General features: G+C 41.6%; 1 protein-coding gene across 11 annotated transcripts in view; it reads right to left on the bottom strand.

Annotated features, from left to right (window-relative positions):
* PPP4R1 (protein phosphatase 4 regulatory subunit 1) overlaps positions 1-18704 on the bottom strand; it is a 65469-nt gene extending 46765 nt beyond the window's left edge. Inside the window, exons 1-3 of one of the 11 annotated variants that reach the window (XM_042031377.1) lie at positions 18501-18704; positions 18185-18229; positions 3585-3720 (exon numbers count right to left, since the gene is read on the bottom strand). In XM_042031377.1, coding sequence (XP_041887311.1) covers positions 3585-3720; positions 18185-18229; positions 18501-18507 — 188 coding nt within the window. In that variant the 5' untranslated portion in view covers positions 18508-18704. Of the gene's footprint in view, positions 1-3584; positions 3721-11553; positions 11643-17312; positions 17462-17984; positions 18071-18184; positions 18230-18500 lie in introns of those variants that run through there. The other 10 variants (XM_042031398.1, XM_042031415.1, XM_042031393.1 and 7 more) reach the window with 10 other exon arrangements.
* Positions 18705-20767: the final 2063 nt, after the last annotated feature.

Below are 20767 nucleotides of genomic sequence, written 5' to 3' on the forward strand. Positions count from 1 at the left end.
TACCCAAAAAAGAAACCACATTGGGCTAGGCTGCAGAGACAGAAGGGAAGTGAGTGGGGAGAAAAACAACTGCAGCTGTGGACAATCAAATTCTCAATTAACTTGTTGGTTATAATCTGATCATACCTAAATGAAAATAAGGCAAGGTAGTCTCAACATCCCACAAAACTGTCTTAGAGAGGTTTTTCATATACATTACAGCATTCTTCTGTTTTAGTGGGGGTACTTCACGCATCCAAGTCCCAGTTTTAAGATACAGTTCAATGAAGTTCCTGTGAAAGTGTTATTTATAAGCTGTACATGAGTACACACATGTGCTTAATCCCTCTTTGAGATCCAGTATATCCTCACTTACTGCTGTTCTATGAGTATTTTAAGCTTGACTGTTGCCAAAAAACTTTTTCAAAGGACATCAGGTATTCTCCCAAGAGAAAAGCAAAGACGTACTTCAGAACACAAAGAAGCCTGGCAAAAGGACAGCTTCAAATTATCTACACAGATATGCAGATACAGTCTTGATAGCCAAGACTGACCATACTCATGAATGAGAGTATTCTGTCGAGATCTGCTTAGGTCTGAAGAGAAAAAGCAACAACAATTCCTCATAAGCTTATGAAAACGAGGGACCTGTGTTCAGGAACTGCCTCACTATTCAAACAGATTTATTGGTGAGTGCTGTACACTTCTGAGCCTTCTTAATGAGGAATGGAAGCAGGTTCATGGCAAGAAAGATTAGAAAACCCACAAGGGATTTTAACATGAAAAAAGAAAAAGAGACAAAAGCTATGCTCCAAACTGCACCAGCAACTGTTTTTTAAAGCAAATAGCAAAAGGGAATCATCATCCTTCTATGTATGTACACACACCAGTGCTACCAGACACAAGAAGACCCTGTGTTTTAGGGTGATGGTTTTGGCTTTCTGCTCAACATCTACTCTTGATGCAATGTCATGCTGGATTATTAAGTCATATGCTAGAGATGCTTCTCAAATCTGGTCTGGAGGCTGGCTCTTCAATAATCAAACCATAGCCAGACTCCCACTTGCCTTGTTCTACAGACACAACAGGGGTCATTTATTGTAATATTCGTCAGGTTCCCCTCCATTCTCATAGACTAAGGCAACATCTGTGGTGCTCATGAGCAACACCTAAAACAGTAAAAATGTAAACCATAACATAAAAAAAATTGTCACAAAGCAACTCCTTCCACCACTTGGGAAGCTGTTAAAGGATTCCCTACCTCTCTCTCTTTTTCAGTTCATCCTATCAAAATTCTTATGTATTTAAACAAAGAAGACATTCCTATTTCCAAGCCCCATCTCCTGAAATTTTTTAGGACACAGATACTGATCCATTTCCATCTCAGAACAAGTGGCTGAGGGATCACGAGTGCTCAAGGATTCCACTTAAAGGAGACTAAACTTTTGCAGTAGTTGTTAAAAATCCCTTCACTCTAATCATTCAATACAATCACAGGCTGCAAATATGCTGCAAAGGTAGATGACTAACCAGATAGAAAAGGATAATAAAACCAAATGGAAAGAGAAATAATACCTAAAATGAAATTTCAAGATTAAAGCTGCCATACTAAAAGCAAATTCATCCAATTAAAGGGAAGAAAAATCATCTTACCCTAATTTACCCAGACTCAATGATTACGTTTCAAGAGTTTGGGATGTGTAATTTGAAGCTTCCACAGAAATGCAGGTTCCAGGTCACAGAAACAACCAAAACACTATGAACTCAATCATAGTATTTTAAAAATTTTAAACTACTCATTAGTAATTGGATGTGCTGATACCACACTAAGACACAGGAATAAACAAATGTAATTTAATTAATTTTTTTCCTATTAAACACTCCAGTTCCTCTGCTTAGCAAAAATCCCTATTATTCTGAGACTGACTAATGCTGAATCATCATAAACTGACTGCAGTAGCTACTATCATTTATTGTGATCTAAGTGCTACTCAGTTATACCACTAATAATGACCATTTTCTATTTCCTCTATTTTCTTATGCTACATAACACAACAGAGAGCTAGGATTAAAAAAACATGTTTGTACCAGCAAAAATAATCCAAACAAGCAAACACAGAAAAAACTACAGTTACTCTGAACACCTTCCCTGCAGGAAAGCACAGGATGCACAAAGCTGGACAGAGTAATCAAAAGGATTCCAAGTTTATGTATGCCCCATATCCAATGCAATCCATACTGAGAAATCAGATAACAGTTTTTTCTTAGGTGGGCAAGTAAAATATTAGGACCAGCATTCTTGGTTAAAATTCAAGACACACAACCTGAGTTTCTGAGTTTGTTCTCCTGCCTACTGGCTTTTATTACATAATTGTCACCTGGAACCCTAAAGGCTCCTCTTCCCTCCCTCTCCATGAAAAGTCAAAACATGCAAAAACTCTCTTCTGGTAGACAAAGTGCCAATTTCAGCTTAAATTGTAAAATACAACAAACTCTGGATTTCAGGAAAAAGAAAAATTTGAAAATAAGGCATATTTCAAAACTCATCTGTGCATACAGGTTTATGCAGGTTATAACAAGAGAAACCATTCTGCAATTTTCAGCTTCGATTCAATGGTATGTTCATACACGTAGTGCGGATTTTAAGTACAGTTCACGTGACTAAAGTTAAGAACAGGGCTAAATCCTTTTTGAACCCAGGCCATGAACAACAAAACAGAGGCCATCCTATTGGGTGGCTGATCATAGACTTTGCTTCTGCCTATTACTGTATTAAGAATTTAACACTCAAGCAAACACACTTCATTAAAAGCTTACTTGAAGCCCAAACTAAACCACCGGAATAAAATACCAGAAAATCTCAATGTTTATGTATTTTATATGTTTCTGTGATCCTGTGACTGTTCACAGTTCCAATTAAAATAAACCATGGGTTTGCATTTCTCATTTGAGTGCAGACTGTCTGCGTGCAAGGGGATGGGATGGGATGTGTGTCTGTCTGAAGTATGCTAATACCTGTGCTTTTAAATGAAACAACCAGCTCAGTGGCATTACAGAAATTAAAAGGGGAAAATGCAGAACACACTATTAACTGAGCAAGTTCACTTTCAATAATCAGAAGCAGCAACACTTAAACTGTAAATTACAGAGGAGATTGATACTGAAATACAGTTCTTGGGTTTCTCTGGCAATCTACAGTGCTGTTCATTATGCTCTCCTGACCTTTCACGAAGTATTTTCTTAATCTCACTTTCACACAGAGTCATGGATGGATTTTACTATCATCTTACAGTCCTGCGCCAACAGGAATGTTAGCATTTGCAAAAAAACCTAAATGATGTGGTCCAATTAATGAAGAAGTTTTAAACGTCCTTTACTACAGTTGCTTAAAAAGTGAGCAAATGTTTTTCTGTTCATTAATATTTTGCTCTCTCTAAGCAGGAGGAGAATGAGCAAACAGAAAGAGGCGTGGAAACCGAAGAGTTTTGTAGAGGTGTTGGGTTTTTTGAAATTATTTGTATTCCATGCAAATCAACTTCAGTCAGATTTTAATCAGATGAATAGTTTGCATACTATTAGCCAGACAGGACATTTAAAAAGCGTACCTGTTAAATATGTTCTCACTTGCAGCGTACTTGTCCAGTCTTCCCAAAGGCGTCAACATTTCATCTTGTGAGACAAAGTCCAGGGCTGAAGGTATAATAATCACATCAGACTCTGAGCTGTAGTCATCCACACCAACTATCAGAGACATCAGAAATACTCCTTATAATCACAGTAGTTTGACACTAAAATGATGTCTGTTGTTGGTCTGAAATACAGAAGTCTAGGCAAGGTCTCATTGACAACATATTTAGTAACTGTACCACATTGTTCCCACCAGCTTCCCCAGCCCTCATAAAGTTTTTTCTATACAAGTGTGACTGATGATGTATAAATGGATTTTGAGTTATTTTCTCTAAATTCCCAAGTAAGATGCATAACTAAACTTCCTAAGTATTTTTATACCTTGTATTTTTCTCAAGCAAAAGACTTCCATCTAATTGTAAAGTCAGCTTTTTGAAGACACGTACTCGAATCATAGCTGTAGGTAGCCCAGAGTTTATACAGCATGATCTAACAGACCAAAAAGACTTTGTTCTAAACCAGAAAAATCGAAATCAAGCATATTAAAAAAAAATTCAGTGTGTGTTGCTAGATCTGACTACCAAATAAAATGGGCACAATTCACCTACTGCATAATTATTAACCAGCACATCATCAGGGAACTTCATATACACAGACCCCCTTTATCAACATAGAACCAAAGAAGTGGAAAGAGGCCCAATCCTGTTCTGCAGAGCTGCCTAAGAATTAGGACTTGAATTACCACCTTTTTACTTTCCATATGCCCTCAAAACTGCTCTAAAAGTCAGTCCCATAGAAAACACACACTTCTGGCTGCAAATGCATTCCCCTACTTGAAAGAACTACACCAGGTCACCTCCATTAGTCCTGAAAACACAACACACTACAGTATATTACCTCTATTCAGTCTAGCTAAACCTCTCTGAAATGCCTTTTCAAAACTTGCAAATAGAGAAAATCAGAAGACAGCTCTACAACTCCAACAATGACTTTTTAAAAATGAACTCTACAGAAGGAAGAAAAAAGATTACTGTCCTCTTACTTTTGTATACAATTATGCTGTGCTATATAAATTGCTCACAAGATAGTGTATCATTATTTTCAACATGCAGAATACGTAAGCAGCTACCATTGCCTGAACATCTTCCTTACTGTACTTCAAATGTCAAAAGACAAACACTGAGCTCTGGAAGAGTAGTATTTTTAGACATAAACTAAGTTAATGGCACCCTTTTACCAATAAAGTAATTCTCCCATTTTCTACATAGAGAATCCATGGACATCAGCTGGTCCCAACCTTGCACAAGGGACCAGATTTTGTGGTTGCTGATAGGACATGAAATTCTTGCCATAAATCAAATGAAAAAGTGACGGGGAAAGAGCCAAGTGTGTAACAACAATCTGGGAGATGGAAGCAAGGAAGAAAGTGTAGTAGGAGCCAAAGGAAATGGAAGAGCAATCTGAGAAGAGGTAGTGGTATTAGGTATGTCTAAGGTAGAGGATAGAATAACAAACTGCAGGGGGAAGAAGGAGAGGCTGAAAAGAAAGATCAGCTGCAAAAAGCTATTGCAACACAAAGGTAAAGTGTTTAGCAACTCCAGGTTTACATAACTGTTTGAACTTGTGTTTGGTTTGGGTTTGTGGGTTTGTTTAGGTTTAATTTTTGTTGTTTAGTTTGGGCTTTTTGCAAGAATCAGTTTTATTTTCACAGGAAGTGGGAGGCAAGTAAAAATGGACTCGTAATGCAACCTAGGACTTCATGCCAGGTTAAGTTAACAAGGAACAGGCTACATCCTTTCACAAGCTCGTAGACCTTTAATTCAACCCATCAATCCAACTGAAACCAGGGATTTTCCCGAGTTTTCAGTTCTGCCGTCTCACACCTAGACTATTTCAGCTGAAGATATCTTCACCTATCATCTAGTCCAACTGTCCAACCACCTCAGGGCTGACCAAAAGTTAAATCACTTCCCTCTCCACGTCCCATTCTCAGGAAGCTACAGAGAGTGATGAAGTCACCCCTCAGCATCCTTGTCTCCAAACTAGACAGTGAAATTAGTTCTATGACAGTCCTATTCTTCTATTCCACTGTCTGTTGATCACAATGTAAATTTAAAAACATAAATTGAAGAAACTATGTCAAAATACCAACATAATTATTGTCAGCAGTATAGTTATTTTTATTTAGCTATCAAACTCATGAATACAAAAAAATAAAATGCTGACCAGTACATGCACCACCAATTTTACTCACTCCATTTCTCTCTTCCCAACCTCAGCTTTGTTCTATGTTCCTCCTTGTACCCTCTGCATTTATTTTTCTATAATTTTTGCCTCGTGAAACCAGTTAAGTCAACCCAACTGCTAAATCCACTCTGTAACAGATGTAAATACCATTGATAAAAATATGACCATCTGCTTACAGTTTATCTGTTTGATGTCTCCTACTAGTTGAAACAGAAAGTGAGTTGTGTGGATTTGGCTCTGCTGAGCTTATGAATTGTAAAATTAGGCTTAGCACTACATTAAGCTTGATGTGCCTCTGCTACCAAACAACATTTTTTATTTAAATAATTCCAGCATCTCAGCTCATAGTCACAGAGAGATCATTCAAATGGCAGCATCTTGATTAACACAACTGTAATATAGGGAAGAAAAGGGTAGTAAAAATAAATCAATCAGTACATGATCAGTTTATAGTTCCAGTAAAGTACCGTTACAGTCACCTTATATATTCATTTTCACTTTCAAGACATCAATCCAAGCCAAAAGACACAGTCGATTCTAACTCCCATTCTAACAAAGCCCCTCAAGTGGATCTTTGTCTTCAACTTGCCACAAATATGAACCACCATCTAACCACTCCTCATCTAAAATGCAAGAAGGACATACTTTGCATTATTCAATAAACCAACTCCCTTTGCTATTCCCTCCACACTGTACCAAAACAATTATCAAAAAGGTTGTTAGCTGCAGATTGCCTCTTCAGCCCTAACCCTGCCTTCCACCCAACTTTGAGCACTTGACCAACTACCACAGGACCTTGTGTAAATTTTACAACTGCAAAACATACCCTTAAACAACACAAGTGTACTGGTTTGCGCTGGGACAGAGTTAAAATTCTTCACAGTAGCTTTTAGGAGGATACTTTGCACATCTCCAACCTATTCATTGGGAGGGCACCATGAGGAATTTTTAAAAAAGGTCCTGACACTGTGTAAGCCCTGTCTTTAACAATAACTAACACAACACTGATTTATCAACACTAGTTTCAGCACAAATCCAAAATACTGCCCCATACAAGGTATTATGGAGAAATTTAACTCTATGCCAGTCAAAACCAGTACAAGTTTTGGCTAATTCAAATGCAGAACATACAGATTTCCTCCTGCTTCAGAATGTAGACCAGACAACAGGACCACATATTACTTTCCTACTGCAGAAAAACCACAGGTCAATTTTCTTATTTTTCTCCACTTCTTCAAACTGGTACAAGTACAGACCAAATCCACAGAAAGCTTATAAGCTACAAGACACCACTGAAAATGCAAGTGCAGAGCCTTACCTACCTTCTACTCTGGTCTTACGTGTTCACACCAACATGCAAAACTAGAGCTAAGAAAACAGGAGTTTCTATAAGAACACCCTATCCCAGGAGTTTGAAGTCACTAGTGGTGTCAGGGTGAGAAACAGCAATTGCATAATGATGTCAAAAGCAAACACAGTACCCCTATTTCTGTCCACTCAAGTACCAAAGCAGAGCAAAATCAATAAATTAATTAATTTATCCAGACTAAGTTTGAAAATTTCTCTTCAAAACTCTACACAATGACTGCCAAACACAAGGAAGCATCACATAACAAGACTGTCATTGACCTGCTGTATTACAGAAGCCAAGTAACTTCTGTTCTGTGTACCTTCATCTTCCTGTCAAAAGATTTGACTAGTTTTTTTGTAGAAGTTGTTTGGGTTTGTGTCTCTATCTTGCATCTGGTCCATACTGTACTGTGTGAAAATATAACTAACATTCTCTGCTTTAAGCATCTGTTTTATGGCAAGGATACAACAATAACTTGACACAGTTATTAACTAACATGAACTACCACAGCAATCTTGCTGAGGCAGACTATGCTTAGAGGTGCTTAGTCAACCACGGCCAAGTTTGGCTGAGCATACAACAACAAAAGAGAGGTCCATTTAAAACTCAGTCCACTATAAAACCACAATCTCTAGGCCAATTTTCAAGGGAGTTGGTTTTTCTACTACATATCTCATCCTCATAGTACCCTTCACAAAGATCTCTCATACTGGATCTTTTACAGAGAGGTGCAAAAAATTATGTTTGAAAAAAATGACTGCTATTTTTTCTTATTTAATAATGCAGTTCCCTGCCATAGACTGTTCAGTAGCAAGGCCTATATGTATTCTTTTTGTTCTTCTATATTTGCTATGAGCTCCACAGCAGAAACATATTCTTCTTTGCTTTGGCATAGAAACTCAGTAACAAGATGTGGATTCTAAAAAAAATAAGCAATTTTCAATTCTGAAAGCTGAACAAACAGCTTTAAGGATTCAACATTTCCAGCTAATATTAACAGTTCTCTCATTTTATCTTCTGCATGCCCAAAGAATTCTCAAGATCTCCTACAAAATCCATATGGCAGTTGCTATGGATATATCTACTGAAGTGGACTAATTTTTATTCAATTTTAATATAAGCTATTTATTACACTCTACATCAATTGTTATCATATGGATATTCAGGATAATATTGCACTTATATGCAGAAAGGACTGGGTTCTGTTCTGCTGTTCAGGCAAGTAATTTTTCTGCTTAACTGTAAAGCAAAAATTGTAATCTTATGAGCCCAGACATTTGATATCATGATCACAAAATAACAGCAGCAGGTTTTGTTCTAAATTACTGCCCTCCATGCCACAAATGAAGAATTTCACCTTACATTCAGACTTCTGCAGAACACAAGTAATATTCTCAGTCCTTCAATATTGTAAACACATTCGTTTCTATGTAACTTTCTGTAAGAAACACCACTTTGCATCTCCATGTTCTGCAAAGAGAAATTCACCTCAGCATGAGCATCAACGCTTAAACATCTGCATTTGTTCACAGCTGCACTCACTACTCTTAACCCCTTCCTACTGCACAATGTCCCAGCTCTGGTTCTGTGGTGACAACACAGACCAAAGCATCAGTGACACTATTTCAGGTTCATTTGCTACCACAAATTTACTGCACTGCTTCAGTAACATTAACCAACAGCTATTTCAATGACAATCACACAAATATTACAAAATGTGCTTGTCATGCTGAATTCTACCACCCTGCCTGCCCAATCCAGGCATAACTCACTGGTCATCACAGAACCCACCATCAGAAAGGAGGAGCTCTTTTTTCCATGAGACACTTAAAATATTCTGTTCTCCCCCTGCTGAAGTCCAAGACTGAAAATGCAACTGAGATGCCATGAGGTGTGTGATTCTACTCAGCAGAAGTTACCACTGAAAGTGTTAAATCTTAGATTCCAGCCCACTTACCATATTAGCAGAAACAAGAACCACCCTTCTCCTTCTGTGTTTCTCCCCTAAATTAGCCCTTCAAACCATGGAGCACTATCGGCCTTGAGCCTTTTATGAATGTCAAGTTACCACACCTGTATGCACAGACTTTGTTGTCTGAACACCGAGTTTGGCGGGACTGGGTTCGGGGGTGGGGCAGAAGGAGTAGAGAGGCAGGAGCAAGGAAGAAGAAAGGGGGAAATGCAACGCAGCTCTGATGCAAAGCTGCTGTGCCAACAAGCAAGGCTTACCACATTAGCCCCTATGTAGCAATTTGATAGCAGAGCTTGCTATCAGCTCAAAGCACAGACATAGCAAACCCTTTAAATAAAGCTTTGGTACAGGTTTGTGGGCTAGGGCCGAGGAGCACTCAGCAGATGAAAGACACAGGAATCAAAAAATCAGCAGCTGTTTACACACAGAACTGATGCAAGCATGGTACAGCAAATTTCAAAGACCCAGCAGCCTAAACATAACAGGCTATGAGAATATTTTCATTTAGCAAAGGCCTTCATAAAAAGATAGTTATCAAGCAGCCAAAGGAGTTGCATTTCCCAACAAGCATCAGAAGAAACAAGGGGCAATACAAAATTCTTTAAGCAAGGAAAATAGGTGCAGCTACACCCAAGTTTGTTTCTTTCAGACATACACAAGCAGCACTGAAAATCCTTGATTCGCTCTGAAAAAAACCAAATAGCTCCACCTCGTAATGCTCACTAGTCGTTTATTTGCACAACAGCTGAATGTACCTTGTACCGGTTAACAGTTTGACCGGCAACAAATGCTGGTCCAGAGGAAACTGAAACAAAGAGAAGGACATCCAAGCTACCAGTTAAAACAATCAACAGTTTACATTCTGTCTGCCTATTTCCTGTAGGGAGCATGTCACGCCCATCACCAAGGCATTCAAGTTCCCTGCTATTTAAGTCCCTGTCTTCTACCTCTTTCAAACAACTCCATGCACTTCAGAATTGTGGAATGAGGTTGGAGTGAAGCAAAAGTCAGCTAATGCAAGCAGGAAGTTCCTCTAAGATTCTTTTTTCTCCTCTACGAGGACATCACCATCAAAGAAAGGTATTCCTTTTCTCTCTGCAGAGCACTGCTGTTCATGGGATTTTTAACTGACCTCATGACTGACTGAGATTTTTGTAGCACTGCTAGGAAAATCCTACTTCCATCTTCAACCAACATGTTCTCCCTGGTCCTACTACAGTAGACACATGCATTCAGCTTCAGGCCATGCTCAAATTCTGCCACACAACTGGGTTATCTGGTACACACAAAAACTGCAAGTTCAAACTATATGTGCCTTAACATTGGACTAACTAGAAGGGAGAGAGATATGAAGCAAGCAGCTGAAGCTCAAACGCTCCAAGGACTTGTGTAAACTTTGCACCACTGATGTGACACCATGAGTTATGTATGATACATCAGCTACCAAGTGTTGTTCCATTGTGCAGTGACTTCAACAGCATCATCACAGCAACTAAAATACACTCACTTAGGCTAAACACTGCAGAGAAGGCAAGCTCTACAACTAGTACATCCATAATCTATAAAACATGGCTTTGCAACATAAATCCCTTGGAACTTCCTAACTGCACTTTTCCTCTCCCCACTTGAATCCCAGACAATGTTCTTGAGATGTTGCTTGACAGCTTTCAAAACTCTTGGTGGGATAAACCTCAGTGTTTCCCAGGCATACAGAGAAATTCTTGCTGCAACTCTCCCCACTCTTCCTGTCTGCTCAGTATAAAGTATAAAACTTTATATGGGAGAAGGTTGAGCAGTACAGAATGCAGGGGATTCACTCTTGGAAAAAGTAAGAACAGTCATGGGTGGTCATTTCAATGCAATTTAATGTTTGCATTACTTGCACAAGCAAGTATCTCTACAGACTAATCAAGCTGTTCCTCCTGTAGGCTGTAGAGGAAGGAAAAGGTAGTCTCTCTTCCATTCAAATATTTGGGAACTGTTCAGGCACTATGGCAACAACACAAAAAAAATTCCCTTAGCATATTTGTTTATTAGAGAAAAATGCTTAAAGAGTCTGCAATATCACTCATATACCATGTCCGTTTTATACATTAATCTATTTAGCTTTTCCAGAAATTGTATAGAGAATAATGTATATTTATGGCACTGTTTGCCTCTCTTTTCTTTACCTTAAAAACAGTAAGAAAAACCCACTAAACCAGTGGTCTCAACTGTCGTTGCAGTTGTTCCGCTGTTGCAAACAAACACCCTTCACAAACATACTCTGACACTTTTTCAACCTACACAGTACGATTTTAACACCCTACTGCCAAGAAGAACTGCAGCATCCCTCTCAAACCAAGAAACAGCCACATTAGTTTTTCTCATACTATACCTTCTGAAGAAGACAGAGGAGCCCTGATGTTCTGGGAACCTTTAGGGGCAGCTGTCCCTGCCTTGCTCTTCCAAAGACGGAACTGTTCCTCCAGCTCTCAAAGCAGAAGCTATCCTTTCATCCAGTTCTGCTCATGTTACAACTCTTACAATGAAAACTTCCTGCCCACACAGAGGGAAAGTCTTAGTAGCAAAAGGCACATATAGGAAAGAAAAGCATTTTATCTTCAACACACTGCAGTCTGCCACCTCCACAATAGGTCAGCAGTCAGAAATAACTGCAAGCACCAAGGTTTCACTATCTTAAGCCTAGGATTTTGAACATTTCCAACTCCGTCATGACCCTTTCACTCCCTCTGTTTTTTAGCTCCAAGTGGGAGAGAAAGGGAGAAGGAGGAGAATACCCAAAGCCCTGTAAGATAAATCATGAGACAAGAAGAAAAAAAAAAGCTGGCAACCTTAATTGAGGATCCCTGCCAGAGATGGGATAATAAAAGGTGCCTGGTGAAAAGAACATTCCCGCATCAGAAGTGATGCTAGTGGCCTTGGAAAGCTGAAAGCCTAGAAAATTACCTCTTCTTCAACCCTCTACTAGCTGTAATGGAGAAAACATATGCAGCTGCATGAGCAAGATTCATTAGCCTACATCAAATCAAGCACAATCCTTTCCTCACATCATCTCCTTCTCTCTAGGATTCTAAGAGGTTGCTGGAGAGAGACTAACCATTACCCACCTGAGACCACTAACACCAGAATTCCATGAGGACACAGCCATCCACCTGAGTCTCCCAGTTTCTATGAGGGTCAATCACCACATTAAAAGACAAAGAAATGAACTGAAGTGTTGGGAGAATTAAACCCCAGTCTTCAGGGAAAACAACCGACTTAACACACGTGCTTCATTAGCACTAAGGAACGGTTACTGGATTCCCAAGGGAGCAGAATCCCAGTCACACCAGAGAATTGATTCCAATCACTACAGAACGTCTGCCATCAATTTCTGTTATTAATTTTTTGCAACGCTGAAATGCCAACCCAGTAACTCAAACGACCTCAGCACTCTTTCACCAGAGCTAAGGCTCTGATGGGACCAAAAGGTCAGTACTGCGAGAGGGCATTCGAACATCACGTTGGAAATTTAGCTATACTCAAAGCTGGAATTAAGTCTAAGAAGTGACACAACATGCAGCCTATACAAAACAACTAACAGCATAACAAAATCTGCTAATTCTTATTCTGTGGTGAAGGAACAAAGAAACCACAGTGCAAAAGCTTCTGATACTACTATGAACAGCTGTGGGAAAGGCAAGGTGAATTCTAACATACTGAACGCATGTTATGCCAGCATAATTCACTGCCAGAGAATAAAAACTACAACACAGCCATCAAGCTGTGACTGTGATTTGACACCACAGGGAAATACAGACTGATTTTATAAAAACAAAACAACAACAAAGAAACAACCAACACTTCTTGACTTAAACTATCATTAAAATGTTTTAAAAAATAAATTTCAAATGGCTTCCACTTGGAAAGAGTCTTGTGCCTTAACTCAAAGTCTAAGAGAGTAATTTAATTAAAAGCATTCAACCACCACAAGCTCACTGCTAATGCCAGATGATTTGCTCATCACCTGGAAAAAGAACATAGCATCAATGATAAAACAGCTTTTGACATCTGCAGATGCACAAAGAGAATTTTCTTCAGCTCAGCTAAATAACTGGTTCACTCACTGAGAAGCCTGCTGGGAGGAGAGGCTAGGAAGACCTGTCCTCCCTTTTTTAATCAATGGAAAAGAACTCAATAATAAAAACAGAGCTATGCTGGATCATCACTACTCTGGTTTTAGTTTTTGAACTGTTTCATCCACTAGTAAAATCCAAACAGTAACATTAGATTTGCTTATTGTCAAATTTTAAATCTATCATACCATTAAACACTTGTGTTAAAGAAAACAAGTTTACACATAGGTGTGTGTATATATATATCGATCTGTAAAAACTCACTTAATAGTTCTAAACTAGAACTGTCTAAATGCATACATATTAAAATTCCATTTTCTGCATTTTTAGTTAAAACATCTGGAAACTAAGTGTACAGAAAAAGGAAATTCACCGTTGTCAGCACGGCAAAAGGTAAAGTTTCAAAATCTGAGTAATCTACATAACCACCAAAGCATGCACATATACTTGCAACTACCAGAAGTCCTGACATTGCACGCAAATGAAGCTATCACTAACAACTACTTTTTCCAAACACAAATGTAAAACAATACTAAAACCAGTTATCAGATCAAAATTTCTTTTCTCTCCTGATTTAAATCACAATTAAAATAATGAGCTGAATAAAGCTATCCTCCTTCCAAATCTGAATTCTAATTGCAGATGGCTCTATTTTTTAGAGCACACATCCTGTCCACATCAATGGTCAGACTGAAAGACATCAGCATCACGGTACGTTTCATTTCATCTATCTGTACTGATCAGTTCAACCTTCAGAAACAGCCAGGGGATGGGGGAACACAAACTGTCTAGGAAGAGTCAAAAAGAACACTTTATTTATCAGCAAGATGTACTTCTACAAGCCCACATTTGCTTTTCAACCATTTCTGCTGCTTATGTTCTTTCCTGTTCTATACTTAGCTTAAACAGTTGTACTATTCTATTTTGATTTTGTATGCACAAAACAAAAATTTGAACAAAAGCCAGATTTTCCCTGACTTCATATACTGTGCAAGATTTCAGACAGAAGACCAAGGAAGCCAACAATCCAATCCTTATTTGAAGGGTTAGAGTCAATGAAATTGTCTTTCATTATATTCCTAGAACTCACATCTAGGAATTAATTTCTGTTCTATAGCCTTCTGTATGTTCAGCCAGGGTACACTTGCTTGTTTTTGGGTTATTTTCCCTTTTACTTCAAGCTAGCAAACAAGGAAAAGCCACAGGCTGAAGATGGAAGAACCAGAATTTCTTCAATTATTATCACAGTCTTTGATATCAGGGGCTGTATCTACAGAAGTGAAACATCAGCTAAAATCAAAGTACTGAAATGCCATTTGCAAGCTATGTAACTACTTAAGGCAATCATCTGTTTAATGTACCAGGTGTAAAGTATGCATTCACCTCAAGAAAAAAAAAAATTCAGTTTTCCAGTGGTTACCAAGCAACCAAGAGCAGAAAAATAATATGAAGCTTTCAAAATAGAAATGCAAACCAAAGCTGAAATTAATTATTTAGAAGTCAATCCAGCTGGTTTATCAACCACTCTCTGAAAGCCTTTCTTATAAAAGCTCTTGTTTAATCTCTGACCTCTTAAACAAATCAACAAAAGGAAGGGTTGTTTTTTTTTTAAATAGATGCCTTCCACAGCATATATTCTCAACCACTACTCCAACAGCATAGATTTACTGCTCTCTTTTAAAATCTAGGAATGTTTCATTAACCTAAATATTTCTTCAGAGAAAAGGAATTTTTTTTTTTTAAAAGCAGCTGTTAAAACAGTACTCCAAAGATACAGTACTTTACTGTTCTATATTTCAGGTTCATTAGCATCCAACAAGCTGGCATAATGAATGAGAAGAACAAATTGTACAGTTGTACAAGTTGTTGATTAAACTCCAACTTTCCAGGAGAACACTCGATCACAGAAACCTTAAAAGACAAAGATCATAAAACAGCTGTTCTTCACACTGCGTATCTTAAAGATGCACAGATGCTTGGTTCATTACTTTCAGCAGCAACTGTGCATGGTTGTTTGCTCAACTCCAGGACTTTCTCCTACTGCTTTAGAACATGACCAATAAAAGGTATCTCTAAAGTCACCTTAATGATTCCTTCATTAGAAGGCAACACTGAATCACACTGTAGATTCTCATTACCAAAGGGAAAAAAAACAAACCAAACAATACAACAACAAGAAATTTCATGATTCAGGCTCAAACCTAGGCTCACTGATAAGCTACAAAGGAACACCTAATCTAGTGAAATGTCCTGAGCCTTATGCATAATCAGAGACTCGGTTTCAGATTCCAATCCAGACCTTGACACATGCATTCAGTCTTAAACACCCCTGATTTCTCCAGTACACCTCACAGATGTTTTACTATATTGCTTGATATCAGACCAACTAAAAGCCCAAAAATTTACTGAAAGCATAGTTCACTTTTCAAAACAGACGATCAATCACACTATTTAAATCTATCTAATTCCTCCTCCTAAATTATACCACCAGGACTACAGGTATGCCTGCAAGTATTTTTCACTTGCTTATCCTTAAACATAGCTTAGCACACTTAATAGCAAGAATGCAGCTGGCAGAATCACACAGGCATAAAAGCTGCCAGCACTTCCAGTTTTATCACTATTGCATTCTACTACTTCAGTAATACACCTCTAAACCAGTGTCTAACTCTGCTACTTGAAAGAGCTGCAAACATTTGAAATATTTACAACAGAGGAATACCGTAGGGTGGGGTTCAGGCAGGAGTTGCAACTTTGTGTCTTATTTTTTTAATTGTCTGTTTCGTATGTGCAGCCAATCAATTGAAAACATTTTCATAATTGTGTAAAACATGTAGTATATGGGTACAAAACACAGCTATTTCAAATAATATGGCACAAGAAACAGTACTTTTGATGAGATATGTACGGTCTCCTTGATCTATACTATTTTTCTTTGGCTCACAGACACCACCCAAGAACAAAATCATGTAAAATTTAGAACCATAAAAGCCACTGTGTGACTGAACTACATCCAGACAGCACACATTGATGCACACAGAGTCCTGGCTTTTTCTCTTAAAATACCATGCATAAGTATTTAGACATTTGCTTTTACCTACTTACATCAAAACCTCAGTAATTTTTAATGAGGTTTCAAATTTTTATATTTCTATGGCTGTTGCCTTCAGGATGCTCTCATCTGGATTGAGTCATATCTCCATGCATATATTTTCTTTCATTTTTGAAGACCGTAACATTAAGACCAGCACCAGGAACCCCCACCTTCAGTCACCTCTCCAATAACTACAGATCATTTCAATTCCTGTCTTGCAGTCAACTAAAACCATAATCTAAGTGGAAACTTAAGAATGCACTTTATTTTTTTGTTAAGTGTGTCCATTCTGAAAAAGTCATCTGCAATCACAGAGAGTTTTCAAACAGCGACTTATCATGCTGAATTTAAAAAAAAAAGCCTTAGGGAAAGGCTCCTTTGTGCGAGGCAAAGCACAATAGGAGCCTTCTAAAAAGTGAAAAAGAAGATGTGTCAGTTAAATCCTGAAAAGTTTACACAGCTCTCCTCTAAAAACGTAAGCCACAAACCAGAAGGTTTTTCTCCTGCACTCCAGGAGAAAAACCTGGTGAGGAGATGCCGTGCAGACTGCACAGCAGACAAAATACCTTGAGGCAGCAACCAGGGGGTCCGCACACCCACGGCAGGCTGCCAGGCAGGTGCTTGCCTCCACCTCCATTTTCACTTTTCACCCAAAATTCCTCCTCCTTTCCTTCCAAGAAGTTCCCCCAGCTTTGACACGATCAATAGACACCTTCTCACCTGAGCAACATCTTAGTCTGCCACGCTAAGGCTTCTCACCCCCGAGCTAGTGATTTTTGTACCACCCCAGCCACAATTCTGCTACTTTGCACTCTGACATTAACTCCTCTCCACAGATCTCTTCATCGGGGCAGGACTCACAGAACCAATTAGGTTGGAAAAGACCTCTGACATTATGGAGTCCAACCTGTCACAGAACATCACCTTGTCAACCGGACCATGCCACTGAGTGCCACATCCAGTCTTTCCTTAAACACCTCCGGGGACAGTGACTCCACCACCTCCTGGGCAGTCCATTCCAATATCTAATCAGCCTTTCTGAGAAGAAATCCCTCCTGGTGTTCAGCCTGAACCTCCCCTGACGCAGCCTGAGGCCATGTCCTCTCTCCTGTCGCTGGTTGCCTGGGAGAAGAGACGACCCCCACCCGGCCACAACCTCCTTTCAGGTAGCTGTAAAGAGCAGTAAGGTCCCCCCCTGAGCCTCCTTTTCTCCAGGCTAAGCACCCCCAGCTCCCACAGCCGCTCCTCACAGGACATGTGCTCCAGACCCTTCACAAGGAAGGGGGAGCCTGAATGGGGGGGGGGGGGGGGGGGGGGGGGGGGGGGGCGAGACAAGGGGGAGAGGAATAGGGGACACAAAAAGATATACAAAATATAGAGCTATAAAAGGAACGAGCAACCCACACGCTGCTGCAGATGCAGCAGCCTTAACCTCCTCCTGCTCCTCCCCGGCGGCGCCCTGCCGTGCCCGGGCCATGAAGGGACGCCGCCCCGCAGGCAGAGCCTCCCCAGCCTCCATCACTCCTTCCCTCCCTCGCTCGCTCCCGCCGGGGCGGCCGCTAACGGCGCCCCTGCCCCGCCCGCCGCCCAACGCACCCTGCGGGACCGCCCGGCGCAGCCCCACGCGCGACCGGGACCGGGTCATGGACACCGGGAAGCGCGGAGCATGGCCATGGCTTCCTCCTCCTCCTCCTCCTCCTCCCCGCCGCCTCCCACAATGCACCCTGGGCGCTCCCCCGCGGAAAGCACTTCCTCGCCCGAAAGCCGCCCCGCCGCTCCCCCCCGTCCCCACTCACATCCGTCGATCTCCTCGTGCAGGTCCTCCTGGAGCAGCGACAGATCTGCGGTGGGGGAGACACACACACACACACACACCATGGACCAACGCGCCCGCCGACCCCCGGTGCCACGCGTGACCCTGCCCCGCCCGCGGGCTGCGCCCCCCGACGCCACCCGTCCCGCAGCCCCCCGCGCTCCGAGCCCGGACAGCGGCGGGCAGCGCTCCCGAAGCCGGGGCGGGGGAGAGGAGAAGGAGGGGGGATAGAGGAGGGAGAGCTGGCGCCTCGCCGGGGAGGCGGCGTGTGCGGGAAGGGGGAGGGGGGCGATGCCTACCCGCCATCTTGCTGCTGCAGCCCCCGCGGGGCGCCCGGCTACATCCAGCCCGCGGCCGGGCGGTGGGAGCAGCGGTGGGAGAGGGCGGGCACCCGTGCGGTCCAAGCCCCAGGCCCGGCGGCGCCTCTTCGCGTCCCCGGGAGAGCCGCGCAGGGAGGGAAGGAGGAGGGAGCAGGCGGAGGAAGGCGGGAGGAGGGGTCTGGGCCGGACACGCTGCCCCCGCCTCCGCCCGGCGGAGCTGCTGTCGTTCGCTTGCCGCTCTCTCGCTCAGGCGGCCGCACCTCCCCGCCCCGCGCTGTGACTCACGCCCGGAGCCGCCCGGGCTGGTCCTGGGGCTGGAAAGCGCCCGGGCTCGGCCGCACGCCCCGGCCCGCTCACCTGCCCTCCACGGTCCTCCGCCAGATCGGGGCTCGGGCTCCTCCTGCCGCCCGCCAATGGGCTGAGGCGAGGCCACGGAGCTTCCCCTGCCCTGAAGTTTGGGCGGTGTGGGGTCGCCTGGAGGAAGGGCTCCGAAGTGCTCCTCGCCGTGGTCAGCGTGGGGTCGCTTCCAGAGGGCAGCGGGGCCACAGAAATCCTTGCCTCCGGCCTTGTGGGGTTACCTGGAGAGAAGGGTACCCTGACCTACTAGAGAGCACAGTGTGGCCAGCAGGTCCAGAGAGGTGATCCTTCTCCTGTACTCGGCACTGGTGAGGCCACATCTGCAGTGTTGTGTCCAGTTCTGGGCTCCTCAGTACAAGAAAGACAAGGAGCTGCGGGAGAGGGTCCAGTGGGGGGCCACAAAGATTGTTAGTCTGAACAGTCTTAAGAGAGGCTGCGGGAGCTGGGTGTGTTTAGTCTAAATAAGAGAAGACTGAGAGGGGATCTCATTAATGCATATAGGTATCTCACAGACAGGTGGTAAGAGAAAGGTTCCAGACTCGTTTCGGTGGTGCTTAGTGGCAGCATGAGGAGCAGTGGGCATAAACTAAAACACAAGAAGCTTCACCTTTACATGAGAAAGAAGTTTACACTGAGGGTGGCAGAGCACTGGAACAGGCTGCCCAGCCAGGTCGTGGAGTCTCCCTCTCTGGAGACATTCAAAACCCACCTGGGTGTGTTCCTGTGTCACCTGCTCTAGGTGACCCTGCCTTGGCAGGGCATTTGGACCAGATGATCTACAGAGGTCGCTTCCAACCCTAACGATTCTGTGACAGGCAGCCGTGCCATCACCACCATGCAGCCCATGAGCATCCTCCTCATGTGAACTACCGAGTTTCTGCAGCTGGGACCCCGTGGCTTAAACACACAGGATATTCCTCCAGTGCACCACTGTGCCTTCCAACTTCTGCTTTAAAAACAGGAGATTTAGTTGTATGTAGACACAAAGGTGCACATTGGTTTCTGCTTTTTTTGGCTGTACCTTTTAGTCACTGCTGATGGTTTTCATTTCAACTGTTTCGATAGAATTTTTCCACTGTAGATTGGAAGTTTAAGAGTGTTGGATGAAACAAATGCTCTATTCAGTTGATAACCAGGGCACTTGATAGAGGAAAGGACCATTACTGATACTAGTGCTCCCTGGGAGTATTACCTAAGTCTTCCACAGTCTTGTTTTAAATTTCCATAATAATTGATGAAGTTGTTAATACACAGAAAAGCAAAATAAATTATTTTTGGCTTGCAAAAAAGATGACATTTCATTAGCACTGTTTTTAACTAGGTGTTTGATAGGATGTCTTGTAAGCTGCTTTTTAACAATTTTTGTTTTTATTTGGTAAATTGTACAAGGATTAAATCTCCATAGTCATTCATTCTCTTTGCCATGGTGAATGAAAATGTGCAATCTTCTTTTAAAATGCATACATCCCTTTCCTTACAATCCTGTAGAACAAGCTCTGTCCTATTTCACACCTGTTCAATCTTTAGATGAGCCACTGGGGCCTACTGGATACTGATTATCTAACATTTTCTTTTGTTCAGATATATAATCTCAAAATCTGAGTAAATCAAGTAAATTCACCATGACTAAATTATATGAACCATGCTATTCTCTGCCAGTGTAATTTAAGAAGAGATTCAGGGGAAATATTTGACATCACAAATCTCTGGCAATGCTGGATGTGATAGCAGTAGACCTAGAACAGAAAAATTACGTGTACTTGAAGATTTTATTATCTTTATTACTGGAAGTTATTTCCAGGAAGTTTTCTCTCACCTCCTCTGCATCGTTCAACACAGTTTTGCTCCCTCTGAATTTAGTAGAAGTGAATCTAAGAATCTCTCACAAC

The sequence above is a fragment of the Corvus kubaryi genome, unplaced genomic scaffold (assembly GCF_017639235.1).
Source record: "Corvus kubaryi isolate FWS band 111438036 unplaced genomic scaffold, C.kubaryi_AGA036_p1.0 132, whole genome shotgun sequence".
In the NCBI taxonomy this organism is placed as follows: domain Eukaryota; kingdom Metazoa; phylum Chordata; class Aves; order Passeriformes; family Corvidae; genus Corvus; species Corvus kubaryi.